Source organism: Branchiostoma belcheri, unplaced genomic scaffold, assembly GCF_001625305.1.
Source record: "Branchiostoma belcheri isolate BF01 breed outbred unplaced genomic scaffold, Haploidv18h27 scaffold38, whole genome shotgun sequence".
NCBI classification, from domain to species: domain Eukaryota; kingdom Metazoa; phylum Chordata; class Leptocardii; order Amphioxiformes; family Branchiostomatidae; genus Branchiostoma; species Branchiostoma belcheri.
In genome coordinates, this window is record NW_017803998.1 from 1,133,462 (window position 1) to 1,159,055 (window position 25,594).

At 39.7% G+C, this 25,594-nt stretch overlaps 3 protein-coding genes across 4 annotated transcripts in view; 2 read left to right on the top strand and 1 right to left on the bottom strand.

Moving 5' to 3' along the window:
- The first annotated feature begins 1,711 nt into the window (after nt 1–1,711).
- Nucleotides 1,712–16,610, top strand: LOC109476512 (titin-like). Of its 2 annotated transcripts, XM_019777484.1 has the most exons (19): nt 1,712–2,368; nt 5,394–5,530; nt 6,261–6,378; nt 7,981–8,012; nt 8,287–8,349; nt 9,212–9,352; nt 9,877–9,972; nt 10,334–10,377; nt 10,867–11,061; nt 11,353–11,470; nt 11,695–11,796; nt 12,359–12,446; nt 13,094–13,179; nt 13,733–13,808; nt 14,385–14,473; nt 14,920–14,989; nt 15,501–15,560; nt 15,673–15,753; nt 16,202–16,610. In XM_019777484.1, the coding sequence occupies exons 1-19, from the start codon at nt 2,102–2,104 to the stop codon at nt 16,286–16,288; spliced, it is 1,950 nt and encodes a 649-aa protein (XP_019633043.1). In that variant the 5' UTR covers nt 1,712–2,101; the 3' UTR covers nt 16,289–16,610. The 2 variants fall into 2 exon arrangements, with proteins under 2 accessions (XP_019633043.1, XP_019633044.1); XM_019777485.1 differs by lacking the exon at nt 8,287–8,349 and having other exon boundaries at nt 1,714–2,368.
- A 3,832-nt stretch (nt 16,611–20,442) lies between these two features.
- LOC109476539 (neuropeptide FF receptor 2-like) lies at nt 20,443–22,793 on the top strand. The gene is made up of 2 exons (XM_019777524.1): nt 20,443–20,653; nt 21,373–22,793. The coding sequence occupies exon 2, from the start codon at nt 21,385–21,387 to the stop codon at nt 22,423–22,425; it is 1,041 nt and encodes a 346-aa protein (XP_019633083.1). The 5' UTR covers nt 20,443–20,653; nt 21,373–21,384; the 3' UTR covers nt 22,426–22,793.
- A 112-nt stretch (nt 22,794–22,905) lies between these two features.
- LOC109476474 overlaps nt 22,906–25,594 on the bottom strand; it is a 17,019-nt gene continuing 14,330 nt past the window's right edge. The window contains exons 15-16 of the mRNA XM_019777409.1: nt 24,348–24,530; nt 22,906–23,695 (exon numbers count right to left, since the gene is read on the bottom strand). Coding sequence (XP_019632968.1) covers nt 23,508–23,695; nt 24,348–24,530 — 371 coding nt within the window. The 3' untranslated portion in view covers nt 22,906–23,507. The remainder of the gene's footprint in view (nt 23,696–24,347; nt 24,531–25,594) is intronic.

The following is a 25,594-nucleotide window of genomic DNA, read 5'->3' on the forward strand; positions in this document are numbered from 1 at the left end:
TTTTCGCAATTTTAGCATCCTACTTGACCAGCGACTTTGCAAGAATTGGAAAACGCAAAGCTAGAAACAAACTCCAAAGGTCTAAGTATCCTCAAGGATGCTGATTTTAAACCTCATTGGTGTCTTTGCCGCTAGTCAGATCAGTAAAGAAATTTAGGCCCGTCACATATGGCGTGCGATCATTGTACGATTGCAAAGGCATTCTTGCGATAGTTGTGCATTTGTCCTGCAACATTCGGCTGTCTTGTTAGGGAAAACGACCGTCTTATAACCTTGTCGGCGGTCGGTTGTGTCACAGTCTGATTAAAGATTCTACTGCATCAAACAAGACCATTCGACGACGCATGTGACACATTTAATGTCGTTACACATGTAAAAGTGCATACTGAAAACATAAGCGTTTCGAAAGTTATTTACAATCGGATTTAATAATTTACTATACACACCACATGAATGAAAAAAAATCAGGTACAAACACCGCAAATTAAAAACAAGGATAGCTTTCCGAGTCAATTCAAGTTTTAGCACAGAACAACAAAAAAGGTGCCCTAGACCCATTCTCGGTTGGTGCGCTCTATTACGGTCCCTATTCAAACACTGGGAGCCTATTCAAAGGTCTATTGTGGCACTTTGCCCTCCCACCGCTTGTACAAACAAAAAAGGGGGTTCAAAGAATGGCTCTTATGACCTCCATCGAGTGGATTGTTTCAAAAGTACTTTGCACTTTAAGTCGTCATCGTTTCGGGCAAATATAAGATTGTCAGGGTCACCCAAAACGCGGATTGTATTCATTTAATGTTTTTCGTTCTCTTTCCTCACAATATACATTTAAAATGATCAAAGATTCTTTATTTTTTTCGGAAACATCTAGATATGCTTTAATATTGCAAAAATAATTATTGCACAGTTCTCAATAGGAGCGCGCGTGCGTAGAAGATTGTTTAAAGATATTTTTTACCACAAAAAAGTTTTGAAAGTTGCTAGCAACCGAAGTTGGTGGCCAAAAATATCAATGAAATTCCGTTCAAACTGTTACAGCAGTCAAATATGTACACAGATTGTTCACTGTTTCTTTGCTATTTTATTCCACGAATCAAACCAGGATACAAGTAGTACTTTAATACCTTCCCACGACTTTCCTCCCGACCACTTCCCAACCACAGACGACCTCTCTCACGACTTATTCCCGATGGTCTAAAGAAGGTCGGTAGACCACGGTCTACTATGTGTGATAGGGGATTTCATGCGCAAAAATAATACAATGATAGTATCTACCACAAGATTATTAGCTTTTTTTAAAGACCCAAAGCTTAAAAAAAAACATTTTAATCAAAACCTATTATTGCCACAGCCGCAAAATGTTGCACTGCAAGCTAAAGCCCAAAACAAAGTTGTGTTGGTGAGAGAAGTAAACCTTACTCTCCAAGCAGAGGTTTGGGTTTGGGGTTATTTTGGCGTGTTTTTAGGCTTTTTTTACCGGGGTTTCTCTTTTGCACTGGAATTTATTTTGGGGGTTGGGTGAAAAGAAAATTCCAGTGCAAAAGAGAAACCCCGATAAAAAAGCCTAAAAACACGCCAAAAATAACCCCAAACCCAAACCTCTGCTTGGAGAGTAAGTAAAGCTCACTTGACAGACTATTTACTCTTTGTCGGCAAACATGAACTTTTGTGCTTTTCCATCCCCTAGTCGGTTGTGTTTGCCCCATAGTTTATTTGTTTAGTATCGCGAGGGTACAGGTTTCACTTACTCACCTGCCCTGCATAAATTAAGTCTCATTAGCATCTCATTACGCCTGCGCAGTGGCGTCCATCCTTGTTTCCTAGTTTCCACCGTACACTTTGCTACAGTGGGGAGGGTTTACTTTGCTCTTAAGGGGAGTCAAGATTCTGTAAACTGCAAGAAAGGAACGACTTAAGGAACCTAAAATTCATTTTCCTCGGATGTCACAAGTTTCGACCAACGTCATCAAGATATCAAGGAGGGAAAACGGTGCACTGATTTGTTTGGAGACCTCACGGAAGTGTTTTTTTTTCTGTCAACAGGTTGCAGTTTGATGTTTGGACCATGATTTGAGTTTAAGAGCATCAACAACGATGCACAATGCTGGCTGGTTACCACGGACCTACACAGGGAGGTGTTAAGAGCGAGAAATTTTTCCCGACCGTTTCCGAGCGTAAGCTTCCAATCGTCGTAGCGGCAACAGGCATGAAGAACGCCGCTAACAAACAGAGCACGCCGCCTCAGACCGGCAGGGGCGCACAGGACGGGGCCATGTTACCAAGACTCGTCGACCAAGGATCGAAATTCGACTTCGGAACAATTTCACCACCCAAGGAACCCGAACAAGCCTGGCAGGCCTTACCTAAAGTAAGTCTACCATTACAGTCTTCTATTTTCTTAACCTTTGCGTTACCATGGTAACAGTTGGGCTTGAATTCTTAAAGATAACCTGAAGGTTGACTTGAGAATTTGGCGATAACGTCAGAAGATCGTTGCTAAGATGCTGCTATGCTTGTTTGAGCCTTAAACTACATTCTTAAAACGGTAGTTGAGTTTGGCAGCAAGAAAGTAAATGGTGCATGTCACTGAAGAGTACACTTTGAATGAGTTTTAAGTATGACTGAGAATGTAGTATGTCTGAGAGTAAATGCTTCAAGTTAAACTTAAAGAGAAAACTTAGAGCCTTACCTGAAAGCACCTGCTGTCAGAAAATTGCACCTGTCCACAGCTGTGAAGATGACAGGTGCTCATGACAGGTGTACAGGTGTGACAAGTTCTATTGCAGCTGAAATCAACATAAAACTATTGTATACATGTTTGACATATACTTGTAGCATACTGTTCTATCAAAGGTAAATTTTAGATTTATCCATACATATAATTGTGAAAAAAATTGCAGCTTAGTTTGTAGTTCTAAAGTTTAATGCCTTATAATGCCAGACTTTATTTAATGCCTTTTTCTATTAGCCAGAAAGAATAAAAAATAGCTTACCTCTTCCAACCAACTAAAAGCCTAAAAATCCCCTTTCCACCCATTTTGCCTAAAATAATTCCGAAATATTTAGCAATTGAGTGTCTCATCATAATTTCTTGATGTTTGGGAGAAATACTCACTATTGCTGCCAAATAAGAATTCCATGTGAAACACCCCACCTGTAAGACTGCTCACCTGAGTGACTAACACCTAGAAGAAAGGAGCACTTAAAGTGTTACCTGTCTTTCATGTGTCAATAGGGTTTCAGAGTAAGGGTCTTTGTGTGAAAAAAACAGAACCTCTATTGTCTGTTACAATTGATTACTAGATTAGTTTAGGGAAAAACTGCTCTTTCCCAATAGAAAATGTAGAAATATTCTTAAATCTTAATAAATTCAGTATAGAGTTGTACATTTGAGTGAGTTTCTTGATTTCAAACCATTGTTAGCGCTCATAAAAGTTTCTTCACACTTCAGATGTGTTAAACACGGTAATTGACAAGCCTATAATTAGGTTGATAGTGTCAGTATGCTCAAGAAAGGTTGTTATCTATTTCTTGTGCCCTAAAGTAAGATAATAGAGATAATGACAGCCCTATAATTAGTGTACAGTGCCAGGCTTATCAGGCTTGATTATGACAAATGGACCAGTTTGTTTAGACTGTGTTGCTATGTGATGTTATCTAACTGTGTGCCACTGAGTACAATTTACCTGCAATGCCTAAAGGGTCAATTCTAGGACTAAAGCAGTACTATATGATATGGACTAAAAAAATGGCATCTTTTGAAGCATTATGACTTTGTTTTTTTTTCATAGCACTTTTCATAGTTGGTTCTTTGCGATTATCCAAATGGTTAACATAAAACATGAACAATTTAAGTCACTTTTTTCAATAGAGCATTTAAACCACTGTAGACCATTTTCCTGTATAGATGCTATCACTGGCTTTGCAGGGCTAAAAATACTGGGTAAAATAAAGCACTTTTGTACACTTAAAATTAAGACTGTGCACTTAACAATTTTTGACTGTGAGTAACACCCATGTATTTGTGTAGGTTTACATATGTATAGTAATTATAGGAACATTATACAGCATGTACTTCACATTTATTAGAAAAGATAGTAAAACCTTCGTTGTATAAAATGTTAAGTTTTGAACTAAGCTATATTCAAGCTCTGAAGTGAGGCAGTACAGTTTGTAATTCAGTTTTGCTGACATTTAATTTTACTTTTAATTATCTTAATATATTGTGCACCAAAAATTTATTCTGGACACCTAAATTTGTAGCTTAGCTGCACCAGCATACCTATTTCCCCAAATGTATTTCGAACCCTGCTATATTTAGTTCTTGCAGGATTTGGAGTCTATACTGAGGTCTGTACAGCACACACAAGTGCCAGACATACAATAGGTTCTGTTTGGAGTGGACTCAGGCCAGTAGTCATGTCCACTCTAACAGGTGGCAGTTGACCCACTCTGTGGTCAGTAGTCCATGACCCTTCAAACAGCATTAAAGGTAAAGGTAGTCCCATAGCCTATTTTGGGCTGTATGGGGCAGTGGGTTGTTATACACTGTGTCTAGGGCACGGTATTGGAAGGCAGAGCCCATCCCTCTCCTTCCACTGCATTTTACCTCGCCCGTCAGGTACCCATTTTATACCTGGGTGGAGTGAGGAAAGTTTTTGCATCTTGGTAGGAATGCCAGGAATTGAACCTATGATGTGTCAAACTTGTGTCTGCTAGCCTATTACCCTTTGGCCATTTGAGGCCACTGAGTACTGCGTTGTACTGATTTAAGGTGGCAAGGGCAGTGTTGACGTAGAATCTAAAGGTTTCGAGCTCAAATCCCTGGCAGGCCCTAGTGCTGTGTCCTTGGCAAAGACACTTTACACCTCATTCCTGGAGCTTAATGATGACTACAGTTTTATTTATTTCAACACCAAAAAGCAAACCTTGCAGCAGGGATGGAAATCCCTGAATTGAAAGAGTTTGCGTACAGAACAAAAAAAAAAGTTACAATAGGCATGACAAGCAGTATGTACAAACCCTCATATACACTATGATACATAAAAGATTTGTACCAAGCATAAAAAACTATATACAGATGAGGACTCACTGGACTCAGGTGAAAATGAGTTCCTAGCTTCAGTTAAAGACGTCCTCTTGGATGGGAGGTCCAGTGTTTGAGGAAAGTACATTGTATTACCTCAAGAAAGAACCCACCGCACTTATCAAAAAGAGTATGGTTCTTCCTGGTGTGAGTGGCTCAAACTTAATGTGCAAAATTGTGCATTAAAACTATAAGCGGTATACCAGTTGTAACAAATTTTGGACTTCTTTATTTTAAACTCCTTGAGAGAAAAAGCTACTGTAACATTCTACATGTAAGATTTCGTTTTTTTTTTTCATTCTCTCAGGTACCTGTGGTGACCCTTAAGAAGATGTACTCATCCTTTAAGTCCAGCAGTGCTCCTGCCGACCCTAATGACAACCTTAACACCTTAATGGGCCATGATGTACCCGGGCCGCTACCATGGCAAACTAGAAACTTCAGGTACGTCATGTCAAATCTTTGTAATGTCAGCAATGTGTAACCTGCTTTGCCATATGGATGAATGAAAACAATAGTCTGAGTGCTATCTTGAGGAAGTTTTATAATGTAAGTTATGATTTTTTGAGTCAGGTCACTTCTATATCAGTAATACGGAATTGCCTAACTTTTGGTAGCCACATGTCAATTCCATGTACATGTATATCTATGTTTCGACACCCATATGTTTTGAAATTCCTATGTTCTGAAACTCCTTATTTCTAAAAAGTCAACGTATATTCCGTGACAACCTATGTCCTGTCAAACCTAACCCTGACCCTAATCTTCAACATAGGGGCATGGAAATATAGGGCTAGCTTCTTTAATCCAATGGATTCTCCTGTTGTCTTCTCTGTCAATAACCTTGGTAAGACAATGGTGTAAAAGAAAACTCCTGTATCCTATTAGCCTGGGTGCCAGACGCTGGCGTTCATAAAGCGATAGATTTTTTTGTGTCCGCTACTGTATCCGCCGCCCAACCCCAGGCTGCCCCAAACCCAATATTTTTCACGCCAGCGCCAGGAGATAATTAGAGCCAGTGCGCAAATCAGGGTCGGCGGGGCGTGTGTGGCTTTCCCTGGCCGAGGGATTATCGCTCACTCGCGGTAGGGGATGGCACCCAGGCTAGTATCCTATACTTAACCCTCCTGATGAAGCTATTTTCGAAAGTATGTTTTTATTGTTTATTTTACAGATCGTCTACCATGCTCCGATGTGTGCCCATTGCCCGCCGACATCAGGACATGTTCGCTGGTCACACCTTCTCCATCGCTAAAACTAGACCTGTGGCCTTCCACACTGACAGATATATGGTGAGAACAGTTGCATTGCTCTATATCTAGAGACTTCAATCATCACTTAAGATGAAAGCAAGTGCTACAGCTACTACAAGTTGTATTTGAATTCTAATACAAAAAAATGGATTAACCTTTCGCACACTGAAGTAGCCATGTTTGGCTACAAATTTTCATTTGGTTATGGGGTTAGGCAGAAGAAAGTTAACCAGCAGATACATTGTAGCAATAAACAAAAAACACACTGTCAATATTTTCTATACTAAATGCTTAAAATAAAAGCAGATATAACACATTATTATAACTTACAATGGTTTTGTATATAATGTGCAGATGATAAAAAGCAATATGTTATAACTTGAAACTTGAACTATGAAACTTAAAACAGTTCAAATTTTACCGATGAAATGAAGTTTAACATTGATTTTGTATTATGATGTATACTAGTACCAAGTTTGCAAATAATATAGAATAGTGTGGGTCTATGGATCATGTTGTATAAAACAGTTGCATATATTGTAGGTCGTTTGCAATAGCAGCTTAAAAAAATTACAACAAACTGTAATGTTACACTAAAACTATCACTTCAAATATTCCACTGGCACCAAGGCCACCTGCAAAGTCAAGATACGTTTAAAAATAGGTACTAAACACTGAATCTGCAATGTTTAAAAAGGTTACAATTTCCTATCGCTGAAAGTGCGGCGACAGTTACAAATGGTTCCTTGATTATTTAGGAATAAAAGTAGCCAAGCTTAAGAGTAATGACAATAGTGGATATTTGTTTCTTTTGGGAGGTCTATTTGTACGAAGAAACTGACAATAGAAATGTAAACTTGGGGTGAAATTTGTAACATTGTCTAATGTTTCAAGGTGGCTGTGCTTTTTGAGATACTTTCTTTCACCTTGTTTTTGAGAATGTTTTCATTAGAAACTTGATCAGTGTCGTTGGCAAGGCAATAGTTGAGAAGGTCGATGCCAATGTCAAAGTGTGTTAGCTGGAACGAACCTGGGAAAATTTGCAAATGTGCCCTATAGTTCACAAGTTAACATGTAACAATTTGACAACCACCTGTTAACACACTACAACTGACAACCACCTGTTAACACACTACAACTGACAACCACCTGTTAACAGACTACAGCTGACAACCACCTGTTAACACACTACAACTGACAACCACCTGTTAACACACTACAACTGACAACCACCTGTTAACACACTACAACTGACAACCACCTGTTAACAGACTACAACCGACAACCACCTGTTAACACACTACAACTGACAACCACCTGTTAACACACTACAACTGACAACCACCTGTTAACACACTACAACTGACAACCACCTGTTAACACACTACAACCGACAACCACCTGTTAACAGACTACAACTGATAACCACCTGTTAACAGACTACAACCGACAACCACCTGTTAACACACTACAACTGACAACCACCTGTTAACACACTACAACTGACAACCACCTGTTAACACAGTGCAACTGACAACCACCATTTAACAAACTACAACTGGCTTGTTAAAATTGACAATGTAAAAAATGTTCTGGTCTACACGTCATCATTAATTATAATTTTTTAAATATTTTTTTCAGTGGGACCCAAGCAGGCTACCATCAGCAGAGGAGTAAGTGTTGTTTAATTAATGTAGTTTTAATCAGTTTAAGTCAACCTTTGTGTACCAATAACTGCTTTATTCATTCTTTCATCCAATCTATCATTCAGTCAACCTTTCAAAACCATCTTCAATTTGCTATCATTGGTCATTCTTTTAGTACTAGTATCTTAGTCTGAGTAGAAGGCAGACTGTTGCTAACATTACAACATTTTATCATTTTGTTTGTTTGCTATGATGAAGCTCTGTGTGTGTGTGTGACCTCTACTATGACTTTTCTATGTAGAGAACTCCAGCAAACCAGAGACAAATCAGGGCTCAACCTTACTGTTACTGGTCTGTCTCCACTGTAAGTCTCATCTTATAGCCCACAAGCATTTATTTGAGGGTCTGCATGCCATTTTTCATGCGGCATAGAGATCTATCGTGATTTACCGTTAATCGTAGTTCTTATTCAACATTAAGTGCTGTTGGCAAAATTATTCCTGAAGCATGATTGGTTACTTAAATTCTAGTATAGCATGTTATCTGTCATCCTGAATTCATTGTAAAATATTTAATTGATAAGTTCATTGTATTGAAACATTGAATGTCAAATTGCCCAAAAGTCAAAGGTATTTGCAGATGAGCTTTTCCAGATGCTTCCCAATAATCATGAACGCAAAAAAACATTCATTTGTTCAATGAACTAGTTCCAAAAATCTTTTGCAATTAAGAAAAAGCTTTATTTACTGTTCAGAATTGGTGGCCCTTTATAATTTTAATTTTGCTAAAAACCATTGCCAGCCCTCCCATGCATTGCCAAGATCCCCCATGCAGACCCTTATTTCCTTGGTTCTTGAACATTTCACCTAAACTTTTAAAGTTTTGAAAAAAAGCCTTGCCCTATGTCACAATAAAGTGCACATCAACAGAACATACTGTGCCTGTGCAAAACCATGGTTTCTGTTGGATGTTTGGTCAAGATTGCATAAAAATTTTACTTTTTGTTACAATATTTGAAAACTACAAATGCATAGCATCCTTTTAAGTACGTGAATGTGACCTTAATGCGATATATGTTGTAAAAACGTTATGAACAGTGCATTCCAGATTTCACACAGGCGCAATACAGTTAGCCGATATGCTACAACATTGGGGCCTTGGAACATAGGGCTACAAGATGGTCATCACAATGTCTTGTATTCACTACGTCTTCTCTGTCTTCTCAGACTGGCTCAGAAGGAGCGGTTTGAGAAGGAGCTGAGGGAGATGGAGGAGATCCGGGGACAGAAGAGGAAACGAGAAGTGGTCCCACATCGTCTCAGGTTCAACATGTCCATGGAGGGCAGACCTGCCGAGTACACTGAGAGGTCAGTTAAGGACATGGTTAACTTTTTAAAGCTGTACCAGGGTATTGTCAGCCTCATAGCCTTTTTGAGGCTGTAGGGGCAGTGGGTTGTCGATCCACTAGTTCTTAGACACAGTATTGGAAGGGAGAGCCCATCCCTCTACTTCCACTGTCTTTATCTCCAAACTGAACTCAAGTAGCCATTCTACACCTATGTGAAGTGAGGAAAGTCGGGTAAAGTGCCTTCCCCAAAGTCACAATGTCCAGCCAGGAATCGAACACTTAACCACTTGATCTCACTTAGCATGTTAGCACTAATTCTTGCTAACAAATCAGTACATTGTGGGGAAGTGAGCCTGAAAGTTCATCTGCATTTAACTCAGCAGAATTCATTCTGAAGTAAGATTAAACAGCTTTGGGAATCAAAAACTTTCCTATGCTAAATGCACACAAAGTTCTCACCTGTATCAACTCAGTCTCTCATAATTTATGACTCATTTGAAAGTGTTAAAACAGGAAACCATACTCTTTTCTGTTGATTCCCAGGTATGACATTGCTGCTGAGGTACAGAAACTGAAGACTATCATCCTTCCTCCTGCTGCTAAGGAGACGTACATGGGGAGGGGCTTCAGGTTCCCAGAGTAAGTAGATTTACCTCCATGATGGAGGTCTTGTTTTATTATGTTTGTCTGTTTGCTTGCTTCTGTTACTGTATTTATTTAAATTCTGTTTACTTGCTTGTGTTACTATAGTTATTTAAATTCTGTTTGCTTGCTTGTGTTACTGTAGACTGTTATTTCAATACTCAGTCACACAAAGTGAGAAGGGAAATGGTAGATTGACAGGAAGGTCAAATTGGGGGGTCAAAATAGTCTCCTCACAGGCTGAGAGAGAGAAATGCGGAGAATCATCAAGAAACTCACAGTATTATAATCTATAATTATATCAATAAAACAAAAAAAATGTATAACCACCCTAAATACAGTTCACTTTGTGTTGCAGAGACCACTTTACAAAGAGACCGCCCATAGTCAGAGAACCTAAAGGTGGGTGTTGATTGTGTTTTACACCTTAAAAGAAAACAATATATTTCATCCATACCTATCGTATGGACTGAAGTATAAGAAAAAAACTTGATGTCCTCAAAACACAGTTTAATTGTCCCAATAATATACAGAATTGTTTATACAAAATACAGTACATTAACATCCTTGTCCATAATATCACCAGGGTCCATAATATCGCCACCTTGAGGAATAGTGTGCTTAAAGATATTTTTACTGCAACATACTTTTGGTATGCACTCCTTCACACCTCAAATGTACATACCTAGGGTATGTTGCAGTAAAAATATATTTAAGCACACTATTTCTCAAGAAGGCGATATTATGGACTATGGTGATATTATGGACACAGATGTTACATATTGTATGGGTTTGATTTTGTTTGATTTCTGGAATGGTATGGGAAGAGCTTTTACCAAATTCTTCGGAAACTCTGAGTGTATAACTGTTACGTTACCTCCTCCATTTCAGTCCCAGCCCCACCAGTCAACAGCAGACTGTCTCAGCCTGAAGATGGTGACCTCCGAGAGTCAAAGGTCAGACGACAGGTCACCATACGCACCCCTCGCAGACCGACGCGGGATATCCCGTCAGAACTGAGCGACCAGGAATCACTGGACTCCGCCATTGGTGGGAGGGTCAAGAAGGAAACTATGAGACCATCCAGTAAGTTTGAGAACATATCTTTCTTGGCCACGTACATATTATTAATAATGGAAGTATTGTTTTGGGTGGCTGAGGTGTGGGTTTGTGTGTCTGTGTGTCTGGACACACAGTACTGTGCTGTACAGCTGTCAAAGTTGCTCTTTCACATTAACTTTTGACTTTTTTCTCGAAAATCAACAGGTGAAAAATATTATTTCTGATTCAAAAGTTAGTAAAAAGTTTAAGCTTGGTGTGTAGTTTTTTTTCTTCACTGTGCATAAGGTTAGTGTAATCATGTCTTTGTCCATGTAGGAAGACCATTAGAATCCGCCCCTCCGGCGGAGCCACCACCCCCCATCCCAGAACCCCCAGTGGAACAGTCCGCAAGCGATCATGAGCCAGAGGAGAGAGAAGAGGAACCAAAACCTGAGTAAGGGGAAATCATTTTTTGGCAACACCTCAGGAGTGGAGCCCTTTGGTATACATTGTGTCTAGATTTGAAAAATTGTAATACAATTTACATGTAGAAGTTGTTGATGCCAGGTTTGTTACCCTTCTTATGCTAAGGTAAATACATTATCTTATTGTTATTATCATCATTATCATGATTATCAAATATATCAGACATTTATTTCCTATGACCTTCCCTTCCAGACCTGCCCCCCTCCCCCCTACTGTGGAGCCAGAACCGGAGCCAGCTGAAGCTCAGATGGAGATACAGAGTGTGTCATTGGCTGGGGACGTGGCAGAGGACAGGTAAGGAACCAATGGATGAATGGCTAGGCTAGCTGGCACGAGTATTGTCCTTATTGTATTGTCCTATGTTGTGTCCTTGGGCACTTATTACGACTTTCCTCATCCCACCCAGGTGTAAGATGGGAACCTGACTTAAGTTGGTGAGGTAAAAGGCAGTGGAAGGAGAGGGATGGGCTACATGCCAATACTGTGCCCTAGACACAGTCGACTAATAAATAGTCTATCCATTGCTCTAGTCAGCGGCTGTCTTTCCTTCATTTGACAGACAAAAATCATATAATGATATGAAAGAGTCATGTCCTCAAACTAAGCTTAGTCTTCCACCTTAAAATGTAGGAAATCAGAGGGATCAGATTTCAAAATTTTCCCATGGACCCAGTAGCATTGTTGCACCAGCAGTGCTTGATATGATTTTACATGTATGTCAGACAAGACTTAGATGGAAAGAAATTCAGGCTGACTAGAACACTGGTATTAACAACCTTCAGCACCTTCAGCTATGGGACTACCTTATATAAAAGCTTTTTATACATCTGTTGATCTGTTTTGTTGTTCCTGACAGAGTGGATGAAGGAGAGGAACAGATGGACATGGAGCCCAGCATCATTTCAGCCAGTCCTGAGAAAGATGTCTCATCTAACCTGCTACAGGTAAAACTTGAAGAAACAACTTCACTTTTATGTCTACAAGAAATTCTTCTCATAACATTACAAGGCAGGACTCAAAATTCATCGGTCGTGAGTTTAAACCCTGACCGGGTCATACCAAAGACTTTAAAAATTGTACACACTTCTTTCTCTGCTCAGCGCATATAAGAAAGAGTGTGGGAAGGTCAAACACACAGCACTACCAGCGGACCAGCCCCCTGCTGTAGTGCATTGCACAACTGTGTGTTGCCTAGGGGCTACAGAAATGGATATGGGCACCACCCTACGCTCGACATAAGAGCACGGGAGACCTTTCTTTCTTTCTTTCTTTACATAAAGGTTATTGTGTGTGCTTGTGTGTTTGCTTGTACCTAACAACAGACCACAAAAGGTCAGACACAGGGAATGGGGTCCCAGAACCTGACAGTTAGGTGACAGGCAGTCAGAAAATGTAAACAGATAAGATTCTTGATGAATAAAACAAGAAATTTGCAAAACTACGTGTAGTTTGAAGCCTCTTGGAAATATTGGATTGTTTATTGTACAACTGGTGAAATGCTAAAGAAAGAATATTGATGAATTGGTTTATAAATGGTAACCAGTTTGGTCCAAAGTTCCATGATGATTCCTAAATGTTCCCACTATTTCAGACCTCCAAACTGAGTAGACTGGTCTCAGAGACAGAGAAGGCCATGTATGAGAGACAGTTCAAGAAACTGGACACAGACAAGGATGGGTAAGGACTACTGTTGATTCATCTACTTTTAGTTTTACAGTGGTTTTATTTTGCAGAAGGAGGGAAAATGACAGTTTTAGGGTGTTTCAAGTTTTAGTAATGTAATTAGAAATGCATACATTTTCACTCTCATGAATTTGCCATGAAAAGGTCATTATAACAATTAAAGCAGTATGTATGCATGTGTTACTTGATACTGTGACACTGTCAGCAGCAAATGCTTCATTTGCATGCAGTTCCTTATGTATGCAAATGAAATGCAAATCACTCATGTTGACACAAACATGCAAATTCCAATACTGCTTCCTTGATTTGCATATTTGTGCCATCTTACAGATGATGGAAAACTTTCACACACCAACGGATGGCATTTCAGCACCTTGGTGTAGAGAAATATCATTGGGCAATTTCTTCCTACAAAAGTTGTAAAGGATTGTCTGTGCCAAAATTTTTGCTTTGGATATACCCTATTAAGAATAAAAGGATGTAGTCAGGCTAGTACACGTAATTCAGCAATGTTGTTTATGATTATAATATGTTTTTTTAATTCCAGACACATCACATTTGCGGAGATGAAAACACAGATGCCAGAAAATCTGTCCAAAGCTCAGAGCAAATATGTCAAACAGGTATTACTAAATTGCCAATCTTTTACTTTGAATAAGCAGACTCTTATGATAAATCAGATGTTAACAACTGTATTCTCTAATTATCAAGGTAATTTTATTCATTATTTTGAATTTCTTGCTGATTCTGTGCATATTTCACTGTTACTTCCTCCCAGCCTGCAGGAAACTATTTTGATCCTTAATTTGACCTCACTTCTTGTCAGTCTGTGGTTACAGTGTAACAGTGCTAACTGACCATGCTAATGGTCGTGCGACCTTTTAGTGTAGTGGTTAGCGTTGGTGACCGCCAAGCGGACAACTCGGGTTCGATTCCCGGTTGTGACATGCTCGCCCCTTTCGGTTTTTACAGTGGCGCCCAATGTGGGGCTCGAACCCACGACCCTGGGATTAAGAGTCCCATGCTCTACCGACTGAGCTCACTTCTTTGACTCTACTGTATTCAAATACATGTAACTATGGACACATAAGCAAACAAACAGACTGGCATACAAAAACAAAACTTCTGTAAGCTTCTTTTTTCACACTTGTTAGATGCTCTTCCATTCATTTTGTACCTTTTCTTCCCCCCTCCCCCAGGTTTATGACATCACCAGTTCTTCCACTTTCTTTGGCCTGGAGGAGTTCATCAGTCTGAGTCTCCTGTGTGAGACCATGTCAAGGGTCGGGTGAGTAGAGAAACTCTGGTGTGGGACCATTTAACATGTAACACATCTTCCAAGTATGTATACTGCTAATGATTTTAATCACTACAATGGTCATATTAGTTCTTTTATTACCATGAATTTACTATTATCAGCACATATTACATACACATAGGAGAAATACTATGTGTCTCCCCCTGAATTATTGTATACATTTTGTTACATTTTTTACAAAACCAAAAATAAAAAAAAGCAGTAACCATACCAATTTGATTTTATTGTTGAATCTTGGATTAAAAAAGATAACCCTGAACCTTAATACCTTAGAACGCAGAATTTCAGGTAGTGAAAATAGTAAGATGGATTTCCTTCTAGCCATATCTTTTCATCTTGTCATCTTTTGCTTAATTTTTCCTACGAACAGTCTGAGAGCCCTTAGTTAGAAAATAAATGTTTCATATCCTCTGCAGGAACACCATGCGTGAGATGTATGAACAGATAGACTTCGGAGGACTGTCAGAGTCCATCTCTCAATATGCTGTGAGTAATATAATCAGGAAGAAGCTATGCCTCTTTCATGACTATCTAATAAATATGCACTTTTATGTATAAACCTGTACACAATAATTGTGGTGTTTTAAAGACTATTATCTTTGGACTTTTATTTTTGTAACATGACTTCAGGCTCAAATTTGTTTTGTCTTGTACATGAGGAATGAGCCATCCTGTTCGACCTGCGCAGTTAGTCATAGTCTTTAGAGACTGACTGACATATATATCATATAGCCAGAAGGTGTCAACCAATCAGAAGGCTCCATTTGCCATTGTTTATCAGGCCGAAACCTCAAAAGTGGTCGGTTATTAGAATAGAGTCTTGAAGTATTTATGTACTAAAAACGTATTGACTATTAGTGCTATTGTTATTTTTAAAAACTTTTTTAGAGTTTACTGCAAACAGCAGCGAGTTATAGGTCTTCAACTCAAGAGTTTTTACATTAGTTTACACTGTAGATATTGTTTTAAGACTATCTGATTTTTTTTCTTCCCACAGGAGTTGTTTTCCTCTGTTGACAGACAACAGACAGGGTCCATAACTATGAACTCATTACAGGTATGTCATGTGGGAAATCTTGAAACTTTTGTGGTAGTTTTTTTTTTTTCATTTGCCGTTTTGTGGCATAATATGTTTCTTACTTGTTAAATCGCTGGTGTTATTTCTATAGGGCATCCTGTCTACAACATTAGGAAGAGATCTACAGTCAGACCAGAAATTACAGGCACAAATCTACTCCGCTTTAGAAAAGGTAAGAATTTGTATTACTGGACACAATACAGGACTGTAAGATTTTATACACCGACACTAGCTGGGAAGGACCCCTACTTTTTTTTATAAGTGTGGTGGGATCTTAAACAATTGCTCAAGGTGTGGCTCTCCCAAGACACTAGACGTTTGTCTTCACATCACATCCAAGAGGATGTCCTTAACAAAAGCTAGGTGCTCATTTTTACTTAGGTTGAGTGAGGAAAAAGGTTTACTGTTGTTTTTACCAAGGGCAACATTTGAGCTTGCTAGAGATTTGAACCCGGAACCCTTAGATTCTAAATCAACAACCCTAACCAAATGACCTCCTTGCCCTCTTACATACAGTCACGTACCAATGTTTTGGTGTACTGATTGTGTAACTTTGTTAAAAAGTGATTTTCACACCTAATGGCACTTATTATTCACGGATGCTGTCTTGTTTGTTTCAGATTGAACACTCCCCTGTCACGTATATGGAGTACATGGCGTACATCCCATACTTCCTATACCTCGAGGGCATGAGCGGGGCGTCATGATCCAAGTAGCAACACTGTTACATCAGGGGTTTAGCCAGCTTCAGGGCTCAAGATTCATTTTTGGGAATAGGTGCACTGGTGCACCCAACCTAAAAAATTAGGTGCACAAAATTTTTTGGGTGCACCATATGAAACAAAACCTAATTGCAGATCTTACTGCTCCTCTTCTGAGCTTGAATCTAAAATGAGAGCTAACTTCAAAATCTGAAACATTGCTACAACAAAAGATTTTAGGATTTTTCTGATACTAGAGACCAAGAATATTCGGTATACTATTATACACTTCTAATGTTAAAAATTCCTACAAAAATATTTGGGTGCACCAGTGCACCCACAGAAAAAAATTACGTGCACCCAGTATTTCAAGCCTGGCCAGCTTGAAATTTTTTGTCCATCAGCCCAGGTTCATGATCGGACCTAGGGGAAGAGTGCTTGCAATCTAGTTTGGATTTTCAGGCCTTTTAAATCACAATTTTCCACATTTTCAGAGGCAAATCATGGGGATGAGAGTGGTTGCTGGTGGTCCTTTGGATGTTTTCATATTTTTTACCCAAGATTTGTTTCAGTTTTGTCCATCAAGGTTAACGGATTGGTTTAAAGTTTTTTCGGATCCGTCACGTGCCACAAAGTTTCTACAATTGAAGGAAAAAGGAAAGAAAAACTGGTGCTGGCTAGAGCCCTGGATCACATCTGTCCTTCGTTGAATTTTGATGTTGGAAGAATTTCAAGCAGAAAAGAGTCAGCCTTTGTAAAACAGGGAATGAAACAACTCCACAATGTCTAGAAATCCTCAACATTTCATGGTTTGATCATCTCATGTCAAACTGATACGGACTACTGTGTGCTGTGAATAAGTGTGTCTGTCATTGTAAATGTTGTAGTATAAATACAGTGCCAAGTTTGTAGATATTTGTACAAAAACAGGAACATTGTATAGATATTCTTAGTGATCAGTATCATTCATACCTTTGCTGTGGTTAAAAGTTATACTAATAACAGGAGAGTAAGGAAATAACATACTCTCAAACTCAGTCCACTTATAAACAACATATATGTATATCCTATACATTAGATAGGGTCTTCCTATGTTAGCCAGGTATCCATACCATTGGGATTTCTACAGTCTGCCTGTCCAGACAAATTATCACTTGTGGGAGACATTTTTCAGGGTTGATTTTGATTATTATGCCTAGAAAAATTAATGTGGTGTTTCCTATTACAGTCCTGAAAAAGTACGATTAGTAATTAGGAATTCATTAAACATTTTTTTTATCCAAACGGATACAACAAATACATGTACAGTGAACATAACACTGAAATGTATCAGTACACTGGTATTTGGACTTTATGTTAGGTCTGATTCTGATTCAGTCCCGTGTTCCAGTATGTACCGCTATTTTAGATTTCAAAAAATTGTGTCTTGTTGGCAGCTGACTCAAAACAAGGCTAGGGTCGGACGGATTTTGCTATTTTCAGTCCGGTAACAGGAAACACAACATTTTTTTTCTTAGCTCTTACAGAACTCCAGTATTCAGAACGGCTGGCTGGGAAAAATATACCGATATATAATGTGGCATTTTAGAGTGGGGTGAGTAAAACACCCCTAGCTGGCCTGTAAAGAATGTTTATCAGCCTATCTTTTGCTGCATGTACAAAGTAATAATACTGTATCAGAGAATATCATGATGACTTAGTTATTAATCTTAAGAATAACCAAGTAAGAAAATATGAAATAGTATGCATGACAGGGCTACAGAACTCTAACCGTTTAAGTTTGTCTATTGTTTCCTACTTTTAACCTTCAGTTTAAGAGTTAGGAAAAGATGGCAGAAAATTGTGATAGTCGTTGCAACAAAGCATGTATCATGTCAGAAATACTATGTACTACTAAGTGATGGTGCCATCAATACAAAGAGAGCTGAATAGACATAAACGAATTGCAAATTAATTAAAGCTCTTGTAAGTTGTTTCTTGTGTCTTCAAAAGTGCCTGTTTGTGAGAGAAGAGAAGAGTGAATGCTTCGTTGCGAGTGGTTGAATATCGTCATTACAATGTACTACATGTATATTTCATTCACAGACAAAGGGCCCTGTCCTTGGTGCTGAACATCAACCACCATTGTTGCGATAGGCAGAATCTATCTGACTGTCAATCACAATTAGCAGTTCAACCAATGATAAAAGAACCAAAAAACAACAACTAGTATTTCGACTGCACTTACCTAATCAACAGGCCGCGGGTATTCACAGGATATCAGAACTACTCAGTCGTCTTCCTTCGGGCGCATGTATAAAAAACGACGCCTATCTATCGCTGTTGGTACTACAATGGTGATCGTGTTGCTTTTAAATTTTTACCATTACGCACATTATACAGCGGGCTGGAAAATGAGCCGCAGAAAAGTTCGATTTTAAAACGTTGTTTTGAATCAATCATCACAAAACCTACATGAAATTATGAGGCAAATATTTTAGCCTTCATCAGCAAAAAAAATTATAATTTTCACTTGACATTAGGAACAAAGCACTCATTTACACTAATTAATTGGTAGTCTGCATGTCACACCTGACTCGCCACACACCCCCTTACAAAACCAAGGACAAGACAAAGGGAAGAATGTACTTACAAAAAAAGAAGAAGAAACGAACGGCTAATGAATTACTAGTATCCGCAGCCTTTCATATGAACTCAGCTTTCTTTGTAATAATCTTGTACATTGTGATTAGCTGTTTGAGGAAACACATGGGACCACCAGACATCATTTGCATAATGTGCTATATAAAGCCGTTAGACTGGACAGTTCAAGACGGCAGAGGATATCCCTTGAGACATCTTTTTGACTAGACACTTGGGCTGGTGAAGACAGGAACCAAGGAGTTTCAATCAGACTATACCTTCTTGAAAGAACGGAGTATTTCTTTGCTCAGGCTTGGTTATTCAGCACAAGACAGACGTTCCACCACAACTTACAAGTGCATGTGAGTGTATCAGGTTATTAGAGATCTCGTTATGGTAGAATCGCCGATTCTATAGATCCTGCATTTGAAGTTAATTTATTGATCGATCCAAAAAGACATAAATCAAAGATTTGACGGTCTTTGAAGTGAATTCGTCTAACCTATAGACTCCATGAATCGGGATCAGCAATTACGGACACCAAAGTAAGGCCACATTGATTTAATCTTATGGATGACATACGCGCGCGCATTGATTTTCGCCTGTTCTCAGAAAACGAACAAACAAAGAAACAAACAAAGCTCCAAGGCTTAAGCCTAGGTGCCATCCCCCGTAATCCATTGTGGGAATGAGGGAGCCGGCTGTAACTACGAAGAACGGCACCCAGGCCACCGAGGCTCCACGGAATCAGTACGCTATGCCGGTGCCGACTCATAAATACTGCAAAAGGGCCAGCATGTACCGGCTTGTTGTAAAAGTAAGTAGTCATGTGCAACCGCAAATTCGTAATACCAGCTTTGCATTCCTGTAGTTTATCAGCATTTTTATTCGCCCGCTCGCACTACTTTTTGGATCTTCAGAGGATGTCATCCATAAAATTAAGTCAGTGTAGCCTAAGCATAACCGGAGGCACCAAAAATCAAAACATCCGCACTGGGAGGTACCAAAGTACAAAATACCGCAAACCGCGTATAATATAAAACAGAGATTGAGCCGGCTCCTTGCACTCCCTTATAGATCAGGCAAACCCACGTATTGCACCCAGACCGGGGTTGTTAAAAGTACTTACCTTGATCCATTAACCAAATAACCAGTCCTAAAAGCCCACAAAGCTTCTCTGTGAACTTGCAATAAAAGCCTGTCTATATCCTTTCCCCCCACTTGAGTAAATACCACAACGTTTCAGGCGCTTAAGAAACTCCGGGAAAGGGTAGGTAATATTTGCGATATGACGAAAATTCGTAGATCAGGACGCAATGCAACGTCAGGTGGATGGAAAAACATATGGTGCCTAGCTACAAATACAATACTAGTATAAAACACGCACGTTTAAGATGATAATTTAAGAGTGCATGCACTGTACTCTTTGAAATGCGAGGAGGCTGGAAAATGTCTTTCTTTTCTCCGCTTGATCTCAGGTTGGCAGCCTTTGAGTCAACTTGATGCGAGATACATCGGAGCGTTCGGAAATACTTGGAAGTTAACAATCGGAACCGTCCGGAGCCGGAGATACTCGGAAGTTGACGGTCGGAACCGTTCGGAGATACTCGGAGCCGTTCGGAGCAGCTTGTGCGCACCAACTAACTACTAGTCATAATCAGAGACAACAAATCCGACGTCAGCTACAAGTGGTGTTAACATTGCGGCAACAGCCAATTAAAGATTCTGAGAGAAACGACCGCATCACAGGTAAGCGTTATCTTCAATATTTTTGGGTCTCCCTCTCTGTCCTTTACGATGTTTTTCTGGGGGGTGTCAACCAACCTCCAGACATTAAATGTAATTTGTTTGCGGTGTTCTAAAAACAAAAGTGGCATGTATGATTAGTCTGGTGGTTACCTTCTGGTGCGGAGGTATTGTTTTAGGTGGGATTGCCAGTGGTGTGGGAGTGCATGCTTGTCCGGAGAGAGGGTACGTTGACAGCATGTGGATCGGGAAAATTGACAGGCAAAATAGCAAGTCAAAATGACACGAAATGGGGGAGAATTTCAAAGTCTCAGAGCCGGGAACAAGCAATTGCAAGAATTCCGTTGGCCAGGATCTCGAGGTCTGAAAACTCCGATTTCTTGTTAGCTTGTGGAATACGAATTAGCTTGCGGGTTCGAATCCCAATTATTCGCCTTTGAAAAATATTAAAATTCTTTAAGGGAGAAGGAAATAGAAACAGAAAGCAAACAACGTTGACATTTGAAATAAAATCAAGTGACCTTTTGAACACATGTTCAAGGTCGCGCGGATTCGTATCCAAATCTAGCGGGGAAGACCGACTTTGACTACGTTTGGTACCATGCTTAAGTGCTAATAGTAGAGGTTACAATATTTTGTAGGGGATCAATGTCAACTTTGAATACTTGCACACAAAAACCTGTTTGTACGGTGATATTTGTAAATGTTTTCCCCTTTTCTAGCTTGATTTCACCATGGTAACATGGAGATTAAACTCATCTACGAATGACGCTGGTGACGTCAACAACACGTCATATCCGGTGAAAGAAATCCTGACTCCTGATTGGTTGACAGGTTTGACGGTCACGTGGCTGATCCTGTCACTCTTTGCCGTTACCATGGGCAACGTCATCGTCATGTGCGTCATCGTAAGAGAGGACACGTTACACAAGGCTCGGTACTGGTTCCACTTTAACCTAGCAGTGACTGACTTACTCCAAGGCGTCATTACTATCCCTACAGCGGTGGCAAGCTTGGTTAACAACGAGTACATTTCAGGTGACGGCTGGTGTCGTCTGCAATACACGGTTCTCTTCATGTGTTTTCAAGCAACTCTTTTCACCCTGGTTGACATTGGACTTGAGAGAACGCATGCTATAGTTCGGCCACTTCAACATAACAGTGTCGCAACTAATGTAAAAACTTTAGTGATGATAATAATCAATTGGACGTTGAGTTTTGTTGTAGCAATGACTGCTCACATACCATCGCTGTATCCAGGGGAGCTCAACATTGACCAAACCACGATAGTCTGTTTCATACGGGAGTTCGTCAGCGACCAACAACTTTCGAATGGTTTTGGCCCAAAACGAACCTTCCCTATGCAACTTTTGAGAACGGGCTTGCCTGCTGTTTGCATTGTAATCATTCTGATATGCTATTGTGTTGTTTTCTGGGAGGCGCGTAAACAACAGGTAAACATAAACAACAATCCCAACCACAGGAATATATCGATCTTCAAAACCAACGCGTTTAAAACAATTTCTCTTCACATGGTTGTTGTTACTATCTTTGTAGTCGCTTGGGTCGCACAGTTTGTAAGCGGGGTTAGGCTTAAAACGCGGGAGGATCTGACAGTGGGTTTGGTGATCACCCATGAGACTTTTATCGTGCTATTTTTGACGGTACCGTCCTTCAGTAACCCCCTAGTGTATAACTTCCGTAGTGAGGAGTTCCACAGGGCGTTTCTAAAACTCTTTGGTCTGTCGGTTCCTCAGATCGCCCCCCTTCCCTAAGAATGGAATGAGTCTGATAGCACCACCTACCTCCATGGTCTGTCATTGGCCAAACCAATAATTGCCATGCTGTCATTGGTCAAACTGATAATTGTGATGGACAGTCAGAATTAGTCTTTTACTTAACATGAGGGTATACTGTATCTGATTTCATACATATTTTACACACTATATTAAAATTAAGGCCCTGTACACAAATTATAGCAGACATTTTGCTTCCAATTAATATGTTGTTAAAGTGTTTTATATCGTAAAGTTACAAATATATAAATTTGTCATATTTACCTTTGAGAGGAACATGTCAGAAGCAAAAGATTATCTTATATAGAAAATGTAAATGGTTATTTTAGTACAATTGTACACTATCAGTTGATTCTTGTTATGTAGTAAAGCTTAGTAAAGGTACACTATAAAAAAAAAGGGAATCCACATTTTGACAAATAATATTGAACTTAATAAAAGTTACCCCAGCCTACTCTTCTCAATAAGTGTGCTGTCTTCTTTTACATGCAGATGGTTATAAAACTTGAGGCGTATATCTAAAGAGCTGACACAACTACAACCAGTTGTGCCGAGCGGGCATCGAACCCTCAACCTCTGGATCCATGGAATCTGATCCATATGACAAAGCTGGGTGGTCACTTACTGCTTGCACTGTAACATATCAAAAGGACAAGATAATACTTGACAGAGATGACGAGTGACCTACAGAGCATCACAGAGCATGACGCTGTATATGAAAATCTATGCAGTCAGCCAACCACTGGTAACTTTTTAGGGCTGTTACAAGACACATGGAATCAGGGATGAGCAAAAGGTACTCTCATGAATATTCATGAGCGCTATGATCATTCTTGGCCCTTATTTTGTGTTCTAGTTAACAGTGCACACCCCAGTTCTTGCGCGACCGGGGTCCTTGATAGTCCGTTGTAAAAAAGTGACGAAAGGGTTTTGAGGGTCCAAGTTTGAGGTGACATTTCTCATAAACTGCCACGAAGCATCATTAAACACTGACATGGCTGAAGAGTGTAAGAAATGGTGATTTTGTAAGACTTGTGTCCGTTTTACTAGCCAGGGTATTTTCATGTGAAGGCTGAACCCTCTGGTGCTGTATTGCAGTTGGATTGTGTTTCAACCTGCAAGTGTTGAACAGAGGAACTGCTGGGCTGCTGCTGGAGGTCAGCGGATGGTGCAGAGCTGTGATGGTCAACAGTTGCTATGTTGCTGACCGCCACAGCTGACTCATGGTCTAGGCTGTGGTCATCTGGCCCTATTACAGAATACAAAAAAAAACCCCAGAAGATTTATCAAATTCACCTTGAATTTGATAGTATGTCATGGCTGCATCACATTGAGTATTATCAGGTATTATTAAGCGGAATTTATTGTTTTTTTCTGGGAACAGGCCAAAATCAATGCAAAAATGTGGACGTCATCCATAGAAATTACTTGACAGTGTGGCCTAATACAAAACACAAAGTTGCGAAGTCGTGATTTAATAATAGAACATCACTACAAAAATGAAGCTGTTCAGGATTGAAGGTAAGGCCACGCCAATTTAATTTGTTGGTTCTCAGATTTTTTCAGAAAAAATATGAAGAGACAGGGCGAAAAAAATAAAAATGAAAACAGGATTAGGCATCCTATTATAGCCCCAAATGCTACAATAGGAGACATGAAGTCAAAAGGGCTGGGTCAAGATTTAAACAATGAATTTTGAACTTTTATTCAAAACACTGCATTGATAGATGAAGAAACTGTAACAACTAGGAAGAAATTGACTTTCCTTAACTGTTGGGGGTAAAATATACATACATTTTTTACTTCATTCAGAACCCTTTTTTTGCAAATCAGAAAAAAAAAACGGAGAGGCGAATCCGAGAACCAACAAATTAAATTGGTGTGGCCTAAATAAAACTTACTTCTGTCCTTGTGTTTATAGTCCATGTGTTTGACGATTTCCACACTCCTCCTGGCAGTGTAGGGACACAGTGTGCAGCTGTGCTTGTGCTTGCGGTTTTTCTGATGGGTCTTCTGATGCCACTTCAGATTACTCTTCCTGATGGTCCTGTACCCGCAGTCTTCACACACAAATGGTTTGGATCCTAGCCATCAAGAAGAGCGTAAGTAACGAGGTGGTTTTGGGTGGCAAAGTGGTCTCGTGGCAGGGCTTTAGCAGCACCCATTTTTTTGGGGGCACACCCCAGTTTATTTTGGGTCTCAATTCGATTCTGCATACCCTCAACTCTAGCGACCGTCTCTTTCAGGAAATACCTCTTAAGCCAAAACACTCTGTTTTCAAATGAAGGATATCCCTCTAGCTACGAGAACAATAGAATTTCAATTTCTTTCCCCTCTCACATTTTAGTAAATTTTAGGGGGAAAAAGAATTTTTCGATGAAAAATGATGCCAAAAATTGGCCATTTTCACGTGGAATTAAACCCATCACCCAGATTTTAGCCACCGATATGACTTATATGGTCGGAAAGAGAAAACCCTTACGTATTATTAAGAAAAGTATAAAGAAAATCCTAACACTGAGATTATCACAATAGCGCGTCGCGCGAGGCATAGCTACAGCACCCCCAGAACGCATACAAGGCAAAACTAGGTCAAACCGAAGCACCGCGCTCAGGGCGGAAGGACACCCGGAAGTAAGCCTCGGGCCCGAAATCAATTTTCACCCAAAGCACGCCACTTCTTACACTTTCCAGCCATGTTAGTAGTTAATCCCATTTTGCAGCAGATTATGAGAAATGTAAACTCAAACATGAACCACCGGAACCCCTTCGTCACTTTTTTTCCGGGCACTACAGTGGACCCCTGTCGCGGAAGAATTGGTGTGTGCACCGTTAAATGTAGCTCAAGCGCATTATGTTCGGACACGGTTTCACAGGTGTGTGTGGCACGTGGACCAGATGTGAGGAATGTGAGTTACCCGAATCGCGGTTTGGGTGATTCCGTATAGACACGGCCTTAGTTGATGCCCTGCATTCCATTGTGATGACTCATGCACACTAACACAGTAATACATTTGCTATAACACAGCCAAAAAACTCAAATAAAACCATTCTAAAAGTCTGTATCACACAAATTTAAAAAAGCCTAGGGGTATTTGCCCACTGTACCTCCATACCAAATTTCAGGACCTTAGGCCCTAAAATGAAG